Source organism: Folsomia candida, unplaced genomic scaffold (assembly GCF_002217175.1).
Source record: "Folsomia candida strain VU population unplaced genomic scaffold, ASM221717v1 Fcan01_Sc002, whole genome shotgun sequence".
Taxonomy (NCBI): Eukaryota; Metazoa; Arthropoda; class Collembola; order Entomobryomorpha; family Isotomidae; genus Folsomia; species Folsomia candida.
In genome coordinates, this window is record NW_019091194.1 from 11664384 (window position 1) to 11685502 (window position 21119).

A 21119-nucleotide genomic window follows, 5' to 3' on the forward strand; every position below is an offset into this window, starting at 1 on the left:
TCTATGTAAAGAGTACGATGAATGGAAACTATAAGTAGCAGGTCTAGCTGTCTAAATTTGATAAAATTGTAGCATTTACAAATGCATTTGTCGATCTAGCATCGCTGAACTTTGAACTAAGGCCGAAATTTAGACAATATTCAAAAATTCATGGAGTGTCGAATTTAACTTTCTTTAAAAGCTTATTGCGCTTAGGATTAGCTCTGGTAAACAGGGAAGCAAAGTGTGTAGCATTGTGATGGGTTATGCAACGTTTCCACTTTACGGCTGCTCAAAGTTTCCAGGACCTGATTTATTTATTACATTTTCTTTTTGTGCTTGGACTAAAATATGTGTTGTCTCTACCCGGCACATCTCGCCTTGTCGGGGAGTTTTGGTTGTCGATGTATTTCATGTGGCACTTCACCTCAATGTGCTCGGTTGGATCTAGTTTTCACTTATTGTTCTTTGCTTTCTTTAGATAAGAATGCGAGTGAGTGGAAAGTAAAACTCCCAAGTTTGCCCTGCGTATTTTTAATTTATCCTTGAGGGACTTTCAACCTTTCCAGTTGGACAGATTCTCCCAGCCCCACCACCACTGAGCTCTTGTTTCGTTTGTCCTGGTGGACTTTAGTTGGCTTTCCTTTCACTTGAGTTGAAAGGGTGTGTAGTATGTGTCATCATAACGGTTGGTTCCATACCAATGTGGTCCCGAGTATACGAGAAATGCCCAAAGTATAATTCCCCTTTGTTGGTCTAGCTTGTTTTGCTAAGCTCTGTTTGCCCTTCTGTTATTCTTTCTTAAGCCTTTTCCTCTATCGGCTTCATACTTCACTTAGCCAACCTCAACGGAATGGAAGATACTTCAACCGCGTGTCTCATAAATAATTGGGTATATGTGTGCTCGCATACTTTGCTAAACTACCTTGGCGTACTTAATTTGTGCGCAATTTCAAATATGCACACATTAAAAACAATATGTACTTACACGTTTACTTTAATTCCGGATGGGTAGAAAGTAGCAAATGAAGCTGGCAGCAGAAAATGTTTCATTCATAGCCGAACATTTATGTATTTAAGTATGTATCATTTTTGTAAAATGACGAACTTCGAAAAATTTTATTTTTTGAGAGTCAAAGTGAAATTATATCGCAACGAGATTACTCAATCGCTGTATGGATTATGCACTGAACTAAATTGAATAATATTGCTCATTAATGTCATTTGTGGAGTAATTCTGCGCATTTATGAACTGAACTCAGATTATGCTAATTTATCATCACTAATGAAGCTTTTAAAATTTTTATTTCAGGTAAGCATTGCTGACTTTGGATTTTATCTTCAATGTTCAACCTCTTCCTCATCACCCCAAAATCTGAAAAACCTGGCTGACAAGTTCGACAACTCGCCAACCTTTTTAATTTCATAAGAACAGTACTCCAACCTGAACCAAGTGACATGATCAAATAACTCAAATAAATAAATTGGCCCTAATTCCACCTTAAACTTGAACTCAATCAAATGAAATATAATAAATCAGTATAGGAAATGCAGGAGACAAACAAATAGATAGAGAGCAAAGAGCAGCAAATTACAGCCACGTACTTCTTCGATCATTCCTGTATCTATGTATTTACTCGTGCTATAAAAATGTCATAACCTGCCTGGCAAGGATTATCACATGATTTTGATCGACAGTCAGACTCAGACTATTTGTAAAAACATCAAATCAATATTAAAATAGAAAGTCGGCTTCGTTCCAGTATAAAGTATGTCATGTTCGTGTCAAACGAAAAGTCGAAGTTGCATAATTTGTGTCATTTCATTGTTAATCCCGTGTCAGAGATTTCATCGGCAGATTATTAAAAGGAGGAACAAATCTCAGAAGAAGTAATCGTTGGTGAATCCGTATTCGTTGAAGCATATTAAATATACAAACTTTTAGATGATATCAAATCCTCAACCTCTCACTCACTTAGCTGAATAACAGGAACATTACACTGCTACGTTAGAAGTACAGTAGTAGCATATACATATATTTAGATAGCAGAATTATAATACACTCATAGTTTCAGAAATTTGTATCCCCAGCGTCATAGAAGCCCACACCCTACAAATTTAAACAACTTATTACAATTTACCTTCTTAGAATAGGAACAAACAAACCTTAGGATTTTATCAACCAAGATATAATAATATTTTACGGTGAGACAAGTATGTAGATTTAACCAAAGGCTATAGACAAGTATTGCAATTAATTCATGCTTCTGTGGACTGAGATCCTTCTCACTCAGGCGCCGACAGGAGGTGAACCCACTCCAAACTAGGTCATATATATAAAAATACATCTATATCTACATATGTCTGCATACATATATAATTAAGTAATTGTTACACTAATCTAAAGTAAAACTCTAACAAAGCAAAAGTTTTAGCAGAGCCGGATACCCACTACGTACACATACATACATATATACAACACAAAATAACACCTTTATCAATTTAAATCCAATGTACACACAAAATAGTTTTAATATTGTTGTTAAATATAAACAGAGCAACCATTCAACAAATTTGTAGTTATTAGCAAGTAATTTTATGTGTGGGAAGTATGGCCGCCGCCTCTGAGATACATAAATAAGCAAGAGTTCAGTTGGAAGGTGGTGAATCGTGGTGTAGTTTGAGGGAGAGAAAGAGATGTCAAATATGAGAATTATTGGTTTGTGGGTGACAAAGGTGGAGAGAATCCAGAGTTGAGATGAGATACGGTGTACGTATTAGACGGAATTTAAATAAGAGAAGCAAGCATGTTTTACATAATTCCGGTCTGCTATACATGTTACAAATTACAAATACAAATATCCTAAACTAAGTCTACGTGGGAGAATCAACAAACAATATTAACTAAACTGTTGCATTCAGAAAAGGAGTCAAAACAAACAAAAAAGTCAGTTGTTTAAATGTGTATTACAATCTATAATACATGCTACTATTAATTAATAAACATTTGTCTAGACTTCCTTTCTGTTACGTAAGTAATTATTATCAAATTTAATTTAATCTATTCAATAAAATACAAGTTTTTCTTGAAATAATAAGCGCCCAGTGTTTGTGTGTTTTGACTTCTTTCTGCTCACCCTCCTCTTTGGCTAGCATGCAATCAGCATCATGTGTGTTCTCTGCACTCTGTATTTGTTTCATGTGGCTGGATGGCTAGAAGCATAAAAAACTTAAGTATGACCTGTGCTCAACTTAATTGATCACACCAAGGCTGCATCATATTTATTTCACAATTAAAAGTCTCGCCAATTGCACCTCATTCTCCTCGGGCTCTTTCGCCTCCGTATAAAAACATTACATTATTTATTCCTGCGAGGTTTCATCATTTGCTTTCTATGGGCTTTTACGAACCTTTTTCTGCATCAAGTGAAAGTGGAATCAGGGAGATGCATACATATGCAGTCGCACAATGCAAATAACTACGAAACTCATACGCTCCTAATAATCCATTGAATAGCAAGGCTTATTTCTTTTATTTTTACGGTAGTGAACGTATGTATGCACAATTATGTTGATTATAAGGTTTTTAAAATAATTAATTGTCAACTATAGATTTTCAATATATGACTAATTCCAATTTTTGTGTAAAAGTATGCAATTTTCGTCCCAAGTCCTGACGACACAATTCTGTCTTCGTCTAAATAAAGTTAGCAATATTTCACAATTGCATACATGAAACCACGTTGGTCAGGAAGTTGTAAAGAACACACACGAAAAGCGATTCGTGATAGCCATTTGTATGGAGCGTTTTAAAATTTATTCCAAGTAGTAAGAGTGGAACATGAAATATTCTTCACTCCGAGTACAACTACATGCATAACATCCTCACCCGACGGTTATCGGCGGTTGTTCGATGGAAGCGTTGCATAATGTAGTTAAACCCTTGGGTGGTAATTGCTCCACCATATGGGCTCTGCGCGAGACGAAATAATTTCGACTAATGACTCTCACTTCCAAAGTTCAACATAACATAATACAAAGTCAAACATATTTTTTGCCCGCACGATGCCATACCATTCACCATTCATCCACACCAATATTGACAACTCTACAAATTACTTTCACAAGCATAAGAAAAAGTATTAAGTTTGGTGGGGACCGGAAAAAATGTGCATATGCATTATTGAGAAGAAGGAATGAAAAATGATAGAATATCTTGAGCTGCCTGGTTTGGCGTGTCATGGTTGCAGATAATTACCATGCATACAGAAGAGCAGACTACCAACCAACCAACCAGTATGAGCTCTGAAAATATATCTTCCAGGCATGTAGCATTTGATTCACTTGAGTGAATACCACTTGGGTCATGTCAGCGACAGACTTCATCTATTTACAGGTTGAAGGTTGAACAAATCCATGTATTTGTAGGAATTGATTTTATATTTTGTTCAGCAAGACGGCAGCAGCACTTGCACCAGAAGATTCCTTGCATGTGGCTCTTTTTGGCCGCATTGTTGTTGGTCTCATCTTGTAAATACCTATGATTTCAAAGAAATATTACACTGCTACATATTTGTACTCGACTTTAGAATTTCGCATTAAACATATTGCGGTTCGCATGATGATTGTTAATTTGTATTAGATTACATTCGTAAAGAGTGCGTCTCCTGTGTAGACATTGCAAGTGGGAATTTACCCTGTAGAGTATTTCTCATTTTAATTAAAGTGTATGTGAGATGGAATGGGGACCTGAGGCTAAAGCCATTAGCTGCGGTTGAACTGGTATTTGTCACTTATCATCATCTCTCTCGTAATTTGCAATTTCTTTCTCCCCATCATCTCTCTGGCAAGGAGCAGCAGCAGTAGTCATTAATTTGGCTGCCCCTTCACTCAGTTTTTTAAATTTTTATATTTGATCACCATGAGCCGACAAAATAAAATTGTGCTGGTGAATTCAAGTGCTTGCAACCTCGTTTGCTCCATGTGTATGAATGATTACCATGTATCATCCTGTTGGCTTGTTCGGACCATTGGCTCTTGTAATACGCCAGAAAGAGAACTATGTCTGTACACAAGGAATCTAGATCGTGTGTTTGTAAAGAAGGCATCGGATGATCTATAAGGTGCACACACGCACAGGCTATAGAGCATGATTGTTGAAGACGTCGAATTTTGAAAGACATGAAATAATGACTCTCCCCTAGCTGTTTGATTAATGAATTGGGAAATGAGCTGAAAGGCATGTGGCATTATTTCAACCTTCCGTCTCTCTCTCTCTCTCTCTCTCTCTTTCACTCTGTTTGATTCTGTATTCGGTTCCAGGATTCCCAAAGCCCCATGAAAATGTGTATTCAGTGCAATAATCATTTCACAATCCTTCATTCTTTCTTTCTTTCTTTGAAGCATTGAAAAACCATTTCAATTCAATGTCCAGTCGACCACAGTTAAAGGCACAAGCTCGATAACGCTATCCAGTAAAATATGTGCCTTTAAAATTTTATTGTATTGCATTTATCTTATTGAGTTTTGAAAATTGGAAAGAAAATGAAACCACGCTGAAAATCTTGCCATGTAATTAACGTTTTGACTGGAACCTGTATTTTGGGTTTCTATGCATGCTGGTGGATAGGCTTGCGCAATAAAAACAAAGTTTGTAAGGGATTCAGTGTAATTTTTCGAGGCTCATTATTTCCACAGGCAATTTCCAGATACAAGAAAGCAATTTGCAAATAAAATACAATCATACTTTTAGAATGTAATGGTTTCCGAAGTTTTTGAGTCACGCTTTATGAGCAAAGAGGGCATAAATGGTGGTGATAATGGATCCTTGTTTGTTCCACGCGTCCAGAGCAGCAATGCAAACAATGGTGGTAATGACGGTAATCGTCATACGATAGGATGAGTAGGCGGGCGAAAAAAAGCGCTTTCAACATATATTTTTCCGCTTTTATACTTTTGCATTTGCACAAATTGCAGAGTTGAAGAGATAAACATTCGCCTTGATCAATTAATGCTCTCGGTTTAGTAATGTCCTACTCATAAAACGCATTTAGAACCTTGAATCCATAAAATGAATCATCTCACGTGTGGGTTTCTAGCTCATCTTCATATAATATATGTGCATACAGTGAGTATTTCTACGTACAATACGAGCGTGAGAATTTTGCTGGAGTCCATATTTCCATTTTTCCATCTCATAAGCAGAAAACCAGTTTATGGATTGTACACATTACAAGAAAACTTGCGACGCATTTGCAAGTCGCATGCAGGCTTGCTTGTGGTATTAAATAGATTAAGGAGTATTTCTCGATTTATTTCATAATTTTTAGCCATATTACAAAATCCTACGGAGGCACTGTACACACATACTCAAGCTTGTGTTTTCCTCAATAATTGAAAAATGGGAGTTCTCGTCTTCCTCAAGTGGCGCATACATGTGGTACAGCCGATAAAGACAGCAGTGAGTCGAGGAAGATTTGTGTTGCTGTGGAATAAATACACAGTAGAAATTAACGGAGTGTAACCAACGATAGGTTTGCATGGCTGGCCGTTATTATACCACCTGTACCACTCCATGTACTCGAGAAAACTCTTGGAGATAATAAAACAGCTTCCAACTAATTTTTCCTTGGGGCCTTGTACATATTTGGATGACTTGAAACGTGCCTGAAATTTATTTTTCCTAAGATATCTGTAAAAATGTAAAAGTTACGAGTAAGATGAAGACATTTTTGGTCTGGAATTTTGGCCCGGTCACGGTCGAGTACCGCTTGAACTCTGATTCTATGTCGTAAAATCTACAGAGATTATCTAATTGCAAAAACTCATTAAAACCACTACAAAATTTGAATTATCAGTGAGAACAAGTGTAGCCAAAATCCACTCAATTTTTGGCGAATAATTTCTCCCTTCCTCTCGACTCCATTAGCCGATCCGGGTGTACATATTATGCACACACAACACACACACTCAGTCACACGCAGTCTATACGTTTTGTTGAGGGAGCGTTGGCTGGTTGACAACCTGCCATATGTTTTTTTGAAGGTTACAAGGAAACGCTTTCTCCATCTCAGGGCACAACCACTTTCCTCTTCTCGTTAAGCTTTAGCCCCCATCTCGCCCTGCTCAGGGTATGGACAAAGGATTATTTTTATTTCCCTCCTCTCTGCCTAAGCTTAGCTATAAGTTTTATGTTTCTCCTCCCTTCGCAGCCTTTCCCTCATGTTGAATCCATTTTTGCCAAAAAATTGCAGATGGAGAAAGAAGCTGACTTGGTGATTTCAGGGCGAACCGTATATATACAACTTTTGTTTTATTCCGGAGCAAATAGCCAAGTCAATTGATGGCTAGCTCGGCTTTTTGTGGTGGTGGTGGGAGCGACCACTATACCATCCCCTCCCGGAGGTTGTTATGCCCGCAAGAAGGAAGCGAAGCAGGAGAAAGTAGTCGTGCAGAGTGAAAAGCTATTAAGCTTATATTATATCTTTGAGCACTTTAAGCCATAAATGCTCAGATGGTATTTTTATATCACTCCGACTCTGACTTGTGTGCGGACACAAAGTGACCAAATACTATTAACAAGTATTTTCCTTGCCGCACCTTCCCCCTTTTATGCACTGGACACGATTGGATTCTCTCTTTCTTTTCGCCTCGTTTACTCCACGGCTTTCCACGGCTTTCTCTCTTGCTCGCTCACTGAGTAAGTGACTATTAACTAGATTTTTCCCTCCACTTTATGCTTACTTCTTGGTCCCAAATTACCAGCAAAATATAAAATTAATTGAGACTCGCTCAAATTGTTGGGCTAATTATTTTGCTAATATTTTGCTTCACTTTCTCTCCCTTCTCACACGCACACACGAAAAGTGACTCATAGTCAGACACGGAGATGATGAATCCAAACAGAATTTTGATGACGTTAAAACATCACCTTTAAGTCAAGGTGTATCGTAAATAGTAGAATTCAATTCATTGGAATTGCCATGTAAGCTGGGGTGTAGCTTTGGAAAAATCATTAGAGTGATGGGGGTCGGGTCGGGCGGTGGAGGTACGAATTCCCTCTCGCCTCGCACTCGTGGTGGGTAATAATAATTCGTCTTGAGAAGCAAATGGGAAATATTTCACATCATTTTTCATCCTGTTGGACACCTCCTGTCCTGCCCTGTCTCTCAATTCCCTTATTTTTGTAATGCCTTTAGTAACATATTAAATTAGCTTAAAGTAAACCAGATGGATAATACTTCACATTACTGGGTTTCGAGTGCATTAATTTACTTTTGATTAGACATTGCATGCACCACTGTGAAGTCGCCAGTTAATACGGCACATGAAAAAATTAATAGAGAACCAGTCCACGAAAATGTTGCTCCTTTCTGTTTCACAAGAGGAAAAACGTCGGAGTGGTGTTATATAGGATCCATGGTATTCTAAATAATTACAAAAAAATGATTACTTGTACCGTCACACCGTGCCAACATATACAACGAGTAACTCATCACACTCACATAATATGTACGGATGAGGAGCATAGTGTTTACTAGTATCCTTATTATAACAAGCCGTGATGAGCTATGTCCAATAAGTACAAAATTAAAGGAGAGGAAGGCGGTGTTAGAACTGAGATTCACCGGAATTATGGCTGTCTTGGTGTGTTTAACATGCAATTATCCTGCGTCATTTACTTCACTCACTCACATCTCATCTCTGTCGGATTAGATTCGAAGAGAAGGGAATTGATGTGTTGGTGGAACTTGAAAACTTGAGGTAAAGTAGATTGTTGTTAAATTCATGAAATTAAGCAAAAACCAAAAAGAGGTGTAATCTATTTATTGAAGTGATAAAACAGCCGTTGGACACAACAACGCGATTTAATTGAACGTTTCGAACGCATAAAATAATATTGATGATTCATTAAACTTTATGAAGGCCAAATGTTCAACATTAAAAGTTTACAAGTTTTTTAAGCCAACACTTCATCGCTTCGTGCGTTGGCTAAATACAATCAAAGTCAAATAGCAGGCAAGATTCTAATGATGAGTTAGTTATGACAGTGCATCGAGTGGACGGCATTTCACAAAAGAATGAAAAAGCTTTGAAACTTTTTACGACACAAGATCTAACTTGTTTTTGCACTTTTCAATAGACTTTCCATTCCCACCCCTGCTTTAACCAACCGAATCCGTATTCCTTACAAGTCAGTCCCACACATGTACATATGTACATTCATACATATGTATTCGTTGGTATAAATTTGCGTTTTCATCATTCCAGTGTTTCACATAGGAAAAATGTTACAATCCAAATCAATTATTTTACATGTGCAGTATAAAGTATTTGAATTGTCATGGTTGTTATTCAGGGTTTATCTTTTCCGAAAGGTAAATTTCGATCGGGTAGTTTGTTTAATAAAATACGGGCAAACACTGGCTCGGGCCCTACTGTGTAAGTTGTACTTGAATATTTTGGATGTTTATTCAGCGCATATTAAAAATTCAAGATTATTGAGAGCTGAGAAAGCTGATACTGACATTACAAAACATATATTTCTCACTTTAAATTTTTAGATTGCCATGACACAATTTCAAATCTCATATAAATAGTTGGCAGTTCTGCGATAAAAAAAGCACGAATTGCGACAAAGTTTGCTTAGTGCTCACCGAAAGTGTGGTAAATAAAAACGTGTGGTGTCGCAACCGATGCTTCTTATCCCACTTTACCAAAGCCATCTAAGGCAACCATTTTCCTTACTGTAAGAGCCTTACGAAACATACTTAAGTTGATGAAATAGGTATTTCGCAAACTCTTGTCCCGAACCCTCAAGTGACATCTCCATTTCCCTCTTCGATAAAAGCCGGCCTGAATATGACAGAGTTTTTGACAGAAAGCAAACACGAATATCCACCACATTGTTCTCTGCACTTACCACTTTCTCCATCATTTTGCTCTGGATTTGAAATTTTTATATGTCTAGTTGGCAAAGTATTTACCCAATACATACAAATAAAGAGTGTGCAATACACGACAATGCTGCACTCAAATACATACTTATATGGTTAGAAAGCTTGTCAAATCTGAACCCTGTGAGTTGCCAGTTGTGTGATTGTGTCACCCAATCCTTTCTTTAGGAACGACGATTCCACACTCAATAATGTGTAATATTTTTCGAAAGGGATAGAAATAAGGACTAGAGACTACCTCTACGGATAGCAGAATCAAAGCACAGATACATAAGTAGTAAGTATGAAGGGAGAAGGATTTATTTTCTATTTGAAGTAACAAATTATTGTCCCAGTTTGGACAAAAATACACAATTGAACATTCAACCCAGCTTTGTAACAAGGAAAATAAGTGCTTTACTCTCTGCAGGCTGTGTGTTGGGTTTTTTGATAATGGAGATGTCGCCAAGTAAAAGCGGGTGCCGTCCTACACAGATGAGTCGTTCTACTTCAAAGCCAACCCACATAAGTACATCCATCCATCCCCAAACCAAAACAAGCTCTCCTTCGTATTTATTATCTACCCAATTTCTACTACAAAGTTGAACGAGGAGACTCAAAAAGCTAGAGCAGCCACGACGAATTTATCCGCGGCTGTGTCAACATTCCACACTGTTGTGTTTGAAATTAAGCAAATACCAACGATTATAGTCGGGCTTTTGCCTATGATGTAAGTGAAAGTACGAGTTTTTGCCACTACTGCGCTCACAGAGATTTTATGAAACTTTTTTGCTCAATTCCAAACTTGATATGATGGCCAAATATTGTTCAAAGACTTGCACAAGTAGATTCTATGATAACCTTAGCTTTATGAATAAAATTAAATATGCATACGTTGGAACGTATGCACCCACGCTACTCCACCACCGTAGTGCTACTAGTGTAAATATATCTATGCTGCATGGAATTAGAATTAATTGCGTATGGAGGGACAATTACAATATACCTCGCATCACGTAGGCAATTATCCGCGTATGAAGAAATGTAGGTGAGTACGTGTGCCTACAACTGGTCGACGATCAAACTGCTTGTTCATCTCATTAAGTATGTAACCTTTTCGAGTACGCAGTTGGACAAGAGGAGCTCGTTGATTCTTGGTCATATGTGGCAATGCAATGCTCATAAGCGAGCGAGTGCACATTCAAGTGTTTCACTTTCAAAGGAAGAATGGTCGTAGGATTTATGATACTGTGGAACATGAACATGACGTGCCTGAATTGGTTGGATGACACGGAATAAAATCGATAGGTTCTGCTGTTACCCTTCGCTTCTCACATTTTCCGTTCTGTTTGAAATGTGTCCCTGCATGTCATTGTCATCTGCCGATGTCCATTTCATTTCCTTCTTTTCACTCCGCTTCGTCGGATATTCTTGCTGTCAGTGACCAGCGTGGCGAACATTATTTACTCACTTGCTCTCTCCCTCTCTCTCACACACACCCATTCTCTCTCTCTCTCTTTTGGCGTGGTGGGAGTTTTTGCATCGTAATTTGTACCCATCTAGATCAGCTCATGCTTTTGTGTGTAGCGACGGTCCCTTCATTTCATTATTGGGCCAAAGGGTAAAGAATAAGCGTTGAATTTAGGATTCTCTTCTTCTGGAGTTGATTTTGGATGGATCCTGCTTTGTGGGCACGATGAGTCATTCATGTCGAGAAGATATATTACTCTCTGCCAAGAACTCAACAACTATTCGATTCGTAGTTTGCAAATTGTCATGAGAAAGAATGGTTATATATTGCAGCCAAGTTCTGGGAAACCTACAAAGTTCTGGATGGAAAAGCTCGTCGTATTTGATTTGATCTTCTCATTGGGAATTATTATTATCATGCATCATGATGAACGCATGGGGTTTTAACATGACTTCTTCTTTATTCAGCCATTATATAATGGAGCTAAAACAAAATGAGTTTGCAGATTTAATTTGGCAGTCATCATTAAAATACATGCACGCGTACCTAAAAGCCTCAGTCAGATATATAACCACATGTTTTTCCACGGTGAACAATCTACAACAAAAAAATTGTCTCAAATCTTACTTACGAATAATAACCATGACCAATTTAGATGCAGTGAAAAACAATACCAAGATTTCTTTTAGCTTCATATATTATTGCATCACTAATTCTGCTGGCTTATTAAAGTCATTATTCATTCGAGTTATTTGTTTCCTCTGCGTGAACCAATAAGTTATATTTGATACATTTCAAGTCATCCTACACAATCCTACAGCAATCTCTCAGTCTTCTACCTGATTTCAATTTGTACAACGCAAACTTTTTTTAATGGGAAAAAAATAAATGGCCTTTTTAAGCATTGCTCTATGCAAAAGAAAATGAGAACTCTTGAGGATGGGAGCATGACGTGGTGAATACATAAATCTAACTATCATGGTCACATACAATTTGAAAAGGCTTGACATTTTGAGAATTTGTATAAATGCAGGTTCTCCTGCATTCAAATTTATTGCCAGGTGTCGTCATGCTCTCAAGATTCATTTAACTAATTGAATTGGAAACCTTTACCTCAATTAAAAGTACACAGTCGTGACCAATGGGAGAGGAATTCTAGATAAAGTGATTTATTAAGTGAAACAAACACAATTTTAAATGGCTTCTTTTCCTCAACAATAAATAAACATACGTAGAAAAAATCTGACTATACATTATTCAATTTCAAATGTGAATTCAAGTGTTGTCATATCGCTAGATAAGATATGGTGACTTTCACTTTCATACTGCATTATGGGCATTCGATTCCAAGCTTGCTGCTGAGTTTGGCTGAATGTTACTGAAATGGAAACTTCTGTCTCTGAAATAAAACTAACTAAAGAACTATAAATTGTATATTTTTAAAGTCCACCATTGTTAATGGTTGTGCTCATTTTAGTCGGCAATATGCATGGCGGTTAAACATACATAAATTTTGTTTGGTGGCGGAATCTTGTTTTGTCTGTCGTATTGATTATGTATAACGGTCTAATGAGAACAAAAAGAGTGCTTTTCAACATTTCAGCAAACAATGACTTATGACCACCAAGTCATTCAAAGTATGCAAAACAGTTGTTGGAACAAAATAATTTATTTGTACGCATTATTAAAATGAATTTTTTCTTTGAATATTTTTCGGCAATGTTTACTTTAAGCTGATAGCAACCAACAAGGGCGAACAAAGAGTTGTTGGCGTATGTTCGGCCAAGTTGAAACAGAAGCTCGTTCAACTATTTTATTTATCTGTAACAACCTAAGCAAACTTTTGATGCTTCTTCCTCCGCAGAAGAGGAGATAAATAGGGCGATGTAGTGCTGTCGTGGTGAAAGGAATGAGTGCGGCAGTGGTTACACTTAATACATGGATACGTATGTAGTTACAACAGTCAAGAGAAATTAATTCATATTCAAATTTTCCGTTTTTGCTCCATATTTCATTTTCCAATGCCATGCCGCAAAGCGTTCATTTTAATGCGCTGAGGAGTCATTTACTTGCTACGTATTTATCTATATGCGCCGCTTCATGTGAAGAGAAGGAGCTGATTTGCTTGGTAGACAAAAACTGTAAATTTACTGTCCATATAGAAGGCACTTAGACTTAATTAATGATTTTGAATTTCGACACAGTCCATGCATTTTTAATGTGTGTCCATTTAACAACAGACAACATCTATCACTTGGTTCCTCACATAATATGTGATGCATTATCGTCCTCTCATGTGAAGTTTATACTGGGGTAATTAATGCCTTTTTTGTATGCTGCATATCGTCCACCACTCATTTGATTCCTCTCCTTCCGTACACTTGCCATCATGTCTTAATGCACAGATTTAATGTCCCTAAGTTGCCCAGGATGCAAGTAAAGTAAAAGCAGTGTGTACATATGCAGTAGCGAGCCTGTGTATGGTGGGCACGAAAACGCTGTGGAGGTAATGATGATTCGGCTTGATAAACATGACTTTTTGGAGGATAGTAATATTTGTAATTATGCGAATAAAATGCGTAATGAAACTGCTCTTGCCTTCTTCCCCGCGCCGCCGCTCCTTCTTCTGCTTCTTCACAGTGGGACATTAGAGAACATTGGAAGTCAAAATGAAAAGCCACAAACTTTTCCGCCACCAAATAAAACATAAGAAATCCACATCAGAGTCATTAAAAGTGAAATTAAGCCGACTTGGTGGGAAGGATGAGGATAGTGCAGAATATGGGAGTCTTCTGAACCCCCCACGACACGACATCTCAGATACTACGCACATCTGTACATATGCATTGCGTAGCCACATATGTACGTGCATGTGTCTCTGCTTAGTATGGACACTGGACCCTTTCGTCAGAGGCATTTAATGGGCACTTGACATAAAGTCGCTCATGCAAATTGACTTCTTGGTCATGGTATGAGAATCAAATGGGGACAGCTCACTCTATTTTGGGTGAGGTTTGTGGGTTTTTTGGGCACAACTTTATTAAGCCGTTTCCTGCTGTGGTGAGGAGAACTGGGAGGCTGCAGTCCATACAGATTATACGTGGTCGTCATTCTGATATGGAAATGTCGAGGCTTAGGCCGCCGCTGAAACCACCGGTTCGAGTGTGCAAGCAAGCAGCGAGCAAAAAGAGCGACTCGCAATACTCGCAACCATAATCTCACACAGAGAGCGGAGGAGGAGGCGGATAAAATGTAAGGAAAAGGAATAAGGCTACGCCAGGTCTTGTTCTTAAGAACGAGGTCTCTTCGTGTTTGTGCCCCTCTCGCACATCATCATCTCTGCTACTCCACACAGGGCCGAGTAAAGCAAGCTGTTATCTCTCCGGAAAAAGCTTCAATTCAAAGCATTAAAAATCAGATCACGTCCTTCGTTTTGCCAGTCATGCCATGCCACATGAAGAGTAAGGGTAAGCAAAAACGAGCTCAAGTCAACTTAAAAGGGTTTTATACCACCACCAGAGTAAAAAAATTCAGTTGGCCAACCGAATCATGCCAACCAGCACTCGTCCTGCGAGGTTTCCTTTTTCGGCTGCCTGCATACGTACGAACGTAGAGCGGACGCATACGTACAACGAGTGGATAGTTCGTCTAATATGTCATAATAAAACCCAGGTGAATTGGTTCTTTCCCTCCGACTTATTTATGAAGACCTGCCTGGCAGCCGAAAGGTACACATAATAACGAATTTGGTTCAGCAGCAGCGCTCCCTCAGATATGCAGAGTCGTCGTCTATGTAATTCCAAATTATTATTTTGCGGTAAGAGCGAGTACATTACACTAATTACCGTGTGTGCAGGCAGGGAGTCGCTGTTCTAAAGAAGGAATGCGGTTGCTGCTGCTGCTGCTTGGCTTGGGGTGGATGGATGAATATGCTTATATTGCTTTTGTGAGAGAGTGAACTTATGAGTTTGAACCAACCGACTCTCTCGTCGTAATTTTATCTTTACTCACAAACTGCATTAATTACTGTAATTACACGAACTACCAAACTAAGAAGTTTACCACATCCGATCAATGTGAATCGGGAATGCTGAATGTGCCAAGTTTCTCCATTTATGACCTTCGAAACTTGCTCTGGCGTGAGAATGGGTTATGAAATGAAATGCTGAAAAACTTACCCCGCAATATCCGCAACTTTATTTTATGGTTTCAAATAAATTCTCTCACTTCATAATTGTGCAATTATTATACTTGTAAAAAATTCTAGAGTTAAAACTTGACCAGGCTTTCAATATATATTTTTATCCACCACTGGCTGAAATGCATGGTTGGCATTTATGTACACGGACTTGATGAATTGAGCTCTTTTCATTTCATAAATGCCCAACAAACAAACAACAATAAGAAAATATTGCATTTTCCGAGGAACCACTTTGATCGCACCCAAACCACACACTTTCACATAATAAAAAAGTGATATGGTTCACGAATAATGGAGCGGACATGGAATCAATCAAATCATCCTTATGGATAGTAGTAGTCCACCTATGCATTATTCTGTCCGTCTGATCGGTAGCTGTTGATTCTGCTGCTATAACAAGCATTTGGATGGCAGGCTGCATAAAATTTAATAATAATCACAACTTTAACTTTCTGCATCATTTAAGGTTTATCCTGTTTGCTCATCCTTTCATGTTTGTCCTGTCCTACTCATCAGAGCGAGAGAGGATTAATGATGGGTTGCCATCTGAAATGACTGGTAGCAAACATGTAACAATTATTAATATCTTTCCGCCCAAAAGATAGCCTGTTTTGGGATAAAGATTGTTCGAATATTGAATCCACACTCCAAATTTGGTACACCTCGCCAAGAACAAACCATTTATTTACTCAGCTTGTACTCACAAATTGATCGATTTCTTTTTGAAGTTTGACACTGAAATTATTATTACACACTACTGTTCACTCTCCTGATGTGCCTACGTACATATGCAGACCGTGTCACTCGTAGTGAACTCTAGTGAAGTAATAATGGGGGGACAAAGGTGGTTATTAAATTGATCTCAAGTCATGCGCCATTTAAATATAATTTTATACCTCTTGGCTTCAGGGAATAGAAAACTGTTGATTTTATTTATTGTCGATTGAGATCATCATTTAAGTAAATTCAAATTCGTGCAATTGATTCTAAAATAAATTCATGCTCATGAACTTTCTAAAAGGCTATCATACTACTTGCAGCAACCAACCACCACCAAGAAAAACAACCCACTGGGCTGATAAAAAACCTTATATAAAGCCACAGTTTCAAGACTTTTGTTCGCCTGCTCGGCATATCGGAGAGAATGAACAGAGAGCGAGCTCGGAATTATTAGTATTAACATCACATACTCCACCGATCGTTACAAATGTAGAATGGATGACACGCAGAGGATTTATTTGAGTTGTAGCCACTTAAATTTACACTCAAGTGGACAGATCGATGGGATTTGCTCCGACATAAATGGAATACTTGTAAAGCGAAGCAACTCCCTGGGATGAGCAAATCGACTGTGTTGTTGTATGTGCTGCTTATTTGGCATTGTCTGTGTGTTGGTCTTGATGAATTTGGTAGTTGGATTTCAGACGAATTTATATGCAAAGAGGTCTTTGTGAATAAGATCAGTGTGTTTTTCATATCACTATCCGCCAGGACCAACCTCCACCACGGGCACCACACCCAATGTGAATACATGCGAATACTCCATCTTATTGTCCTTTTAGTAATTTCGTTAATTTCATTGGAGGGAAATCCCTTAATTTGCACTGAAAGTGAATTGGTGTTGGTTATGTATAATTGTTGTTTAGCTTGTCAAATAGTCTTAGCTACATATTCTGGTAAATTTATTTGGAATGCTTGACACACAAACTATACATGTTCATGCGCATCTATGCACGTAGACATATGGACATTTAGGCTAAATCATTTAGCACAAAGGATTATTGGAGATTCTCAATCCCTGGAAAGTAATAAATACGTAATACAATTCTTTGTTAAAAGCAATCACCACCTGAAAATCCAGTTTTCGAAAATTGGTAATAATGTTCCATCTCAGTTATCAGGGTAAAGTTTGAATCGCACTTATTCAATTTTGCCCATCAAACTGAATCACATCCTCTGCCTGATTCTGACTTTTCTCATTATAAAAAATATATTTCCAGCCAGGTTGCTTTCTCTGGCGGCGTCGCATCTGCAATACGTATCTGCATACCGCCAGCCAGAACTGATCATCAGAATCCCGAGGACTAGATCCGCATTAAATCCTGTCTCGTGTGAAAGGGACTTGGCTGTTGGTAATATAAATTGGATGTGTTTATTAGATTTTATGGTCTAACTGAATTGCAAAGGTTGGTTGATTTCGATGTTGCCTTTTCATCCACGCCGACTGGCTGCACCTACGGACGTTGAGTCCCTTATTCTATTCATCCGCTCTTCTCTCTCTCCCTCTTTCCAAATATAATGCTACAACTTTATTTGATTCTGATGTTGCTCCTGCTGGATGTAAAATTCGTATCGATCTATATTATCCATCTCCCAATAATGTGCAGGAGGTGGAAGAGAGTGAGACTCAAGTAAAATTGGATGTGATGATGTAGCATGAAGCAGAAACTATCGCGATCTGTGGAATATGGGATGCTTGTTGGTGGCAAGAAGGAACGGCATGGCTGACTCCTTGAACAAACGATGATCTTGGTTAATTCTAAAGTAAAGATCACGCGTGGATCGATAAAGGCGAGAGAGTGATATATAAATACTTATTTATACGCCTTGGTAGTTCCAAGAAGACTCTGGCTTTCTGGCTGGTGTCGAGTTGAAAGCACAGAAAACAACCGGCACTGACTTGTTCTTATCCAACCGGCATTACATTTGTACGACTAGAAGTACGCCAGTAAATAGTGGAAGAAGAAGTGCATATATAGTGTCATCCTTGTTGTCATTCATCTGATCCGAACCTCTCCGCCCACCCATAAGTTACGTACGTTGTATGTACTACACATGTACGTACCACTGTTTAAAATATAAATCTCGTTAGCTTTTAGGATATGTATGCTGAAAAACATGTACGTACATACATAAATAAGTCGACTCGTTTAGAGCAGCCAGCATGGAATGAAACATACGATTTTGTGTGAGTAGTAAGATTTCGTAGTAAGATTGCAATATTGCTTGTATCCTGTTGAAGAAAATTTGATAAAATTCCAATTTTGAGGGATTTTAGTTTTTTTCAACTGAGAATCATCGGATGCAGCACACACGGTAAGAAGATAGTGCTTACTCAGATCACCATCATTTATAGTAAATCAGGCGTTGATAACTTTGGCATGTTCCAACAATTTATGATCTGTGCCCTTTCAACCTTCTCTAGATTGAGATTGAGAGTACGAAACGTAATGTGTGCACCAAGTTTTGATCCTCTCTTTACGCAGTTCAACTCTGTGCTTCCTTCCATAAGTCAAAGTCTCATTTGGCCAAGAAAATTCAAAACTTGTGAAAAACAGCAGCATGTAAAGTCTCAAATGTTAAGTGTCTCAGCTCCTCAATCATATATCCATATGCTCGTGCGTACATATGTACGATGTACCCCACAAACGTATGTAGTTGCTTGTTTGTAGTACCATTTATTGACATGGACCTGGATAGCACAAGTGTGTACTCTTTTTCTTCATTCACTCTCGCAAAACATGTCGGCCGGCTGTAACGTAAATTTAAGTTCATTCAGGAGCGGTGGATTTATTGGGATGTCAAATGCTGCTCATTTTTTGTAAAACTGAAGACTTCTTTCATGTCGCATTTCAAACGCGGAAGATAAATACATAAAGCCGTAGAAATCTCCCCCTAATGTAAAGAAGTTGTGTGATTGATGCAGCTCTGTGCTTTTGACACCCTACGCCAAGTGATAGGAACTGCACACGGAGAAAGAAAAAGATGCAATTAAAGAACAAGAACAACAGTGCGCTTAAAATCTTGTATGTAGGAGATAAAATCTCATAAATACGTCAATGCCCCACTGCGTCACTTCCTACCTTGACGCGTAATTTCTATCAATTTAATTAAATCTTGGATAGTTGTGGCTCAAATTAATATAAATCCAGATTTCCCTTTCGAGTCGTACCGCTTTTTCAGGACTGATTCTCATTAAGAAACAAGGTGTTGCCGAATTAAGCAACGTTTGTAGCAGGGTAATGATGTACATAAGTGTGTGCGCGCATAGTCATGGTTGTTATAGTTCTTGGGCTGTTGGATCATGTTGTAATAGCAGTTGTTTGGCTCGACCAAAAAGCGCAATTTAATTTTATCTTCCCATCTATAATATTAACACACACACACAAGGAAGATGTTAACCAGGTTCACCTTCATTTTACGGCAACTACGACGCTACCTTATTTAACGCTGTTTCTGCTGCTGGTGATTCAGGTCAAATCTCGTTGTCTTACCGCACTCGCTCAATTCTTACATGTTGCTGACTGCACTTTGAAACTTTGTAGATATGCACATGTAAGTAGATTTAACGACAAAAGTGAGTCGACAGTCGACACAGATAAACACCACCAACTCAATATTTGAAAGAAGGCAACACTTACTTGATTTTGCGAGTAGTTTAAGAATTTACGTTGAAATTCCTCTTGACGTGTTTATAAAATAAAAGGATTAAGATTAAGATGAGTACACCACACACTTAGTTTGAAACGTTATGGGTTTGTCCGTGAAATATTGCTGTCTCCTTCGTGCTCTCTCCAACAAATGAGGTTTTAAACCCCTTTCATATGCATGCAACTATTTTATCTCCTTTATTTCCATGCATATGTGGAAATATATACTGCATATGTACATATACACAAACATATATGTATATTATTCCACTGGAGAACCAGCAGCATTTATCTTCCTAATGGTCCTGCTCCTGATGCAAATCTAGTTTGTCGTCTTATGTAATATTATTAATATTTCCAAGTTTGACTTGACGCTGGAACTGCGTATGCACAGTTTATTCGTTTAAACATGTTGACCTAACTTTGATGCTACGCTAGCTTTCTCTCTTGAAAAATTACGTACAAAAATCATCATTAACATCTATGGCCAGCCATCAATATTGCTTGTATATTTGATTTCGTGTGTGACGCGACTATTTAGGATTACAATTTATAAGCGAAAAAGTGTATTCGGTACAACCCATAAAAGTAAACCTACATATGTGGGCATCACCTGTTGCGTTTGATACAAAATAAATGATGGATAGATGATGTATGTATTATCGAGAATATCCATCCAATCGTATTGCAAAATTATTAAGGCTGTCTAATTGGCCATCCAACAGAGGTGCGCATAAATGGTGTCATGTCATCATCTCATAAAAATCACACAAATAAAATGTCAGAGGATGCTACTACTATCCTGTTTTGTTGAAATATCATGATTTGCTACATAATTTGAATCATAAAAAATGAGCATTCTGAATTAAATGCGAGGTTTCTTCCAATTGAAAGTGATATCACACTTTGGTCGAGGAGAGCATAAAACCTTACGCGAGAGCAAATGGTCTGAGATGCACCTGCCGTGCCCCCGCACTGCCTTCAGTTTTAATGCATTCGAATTTTGACGTAGCACTAGCCCATCTCATAATGTCATGCTCATCCTGAAATCCTACTGCATCTGACAGTTGGTAAAAGGTGAAACAATCAGCACATCAGGTGCC

General features: G+C 38.1%; 1 protein-coding gene across 5 annotated transcripts in view; it reads left to right on the forward strand.

The window, feature by feature from the left end:
• LOC110842880 overlaps positions 1-21119 on the forward strand; it is a 191621-nt gene that overhangs the window by 110713 nt on the left and 59789 nt on the right. For 4 of the 5 annotated variants that reach the window (XM_022088736.2, XM_022088735.2, XM_035848646.1 and 1 more), the window contains exon 6: positions 1292-3077. The exons of the other annotated variant lie outside the window; for it this stretch is intronic. In XM_022088736.2, the coding sequence (XP_021944428.1) occupies positions 1292-1408 (117 nt within the window). In that variant the 3' untranslated portion in view covers positions 1409-3077. Of the gene's footprint in view, positions 1-1291; positions 3078-21119 lie in introns of those variants that run through there. 5 annotated transcript variants of the gene reach the window in all.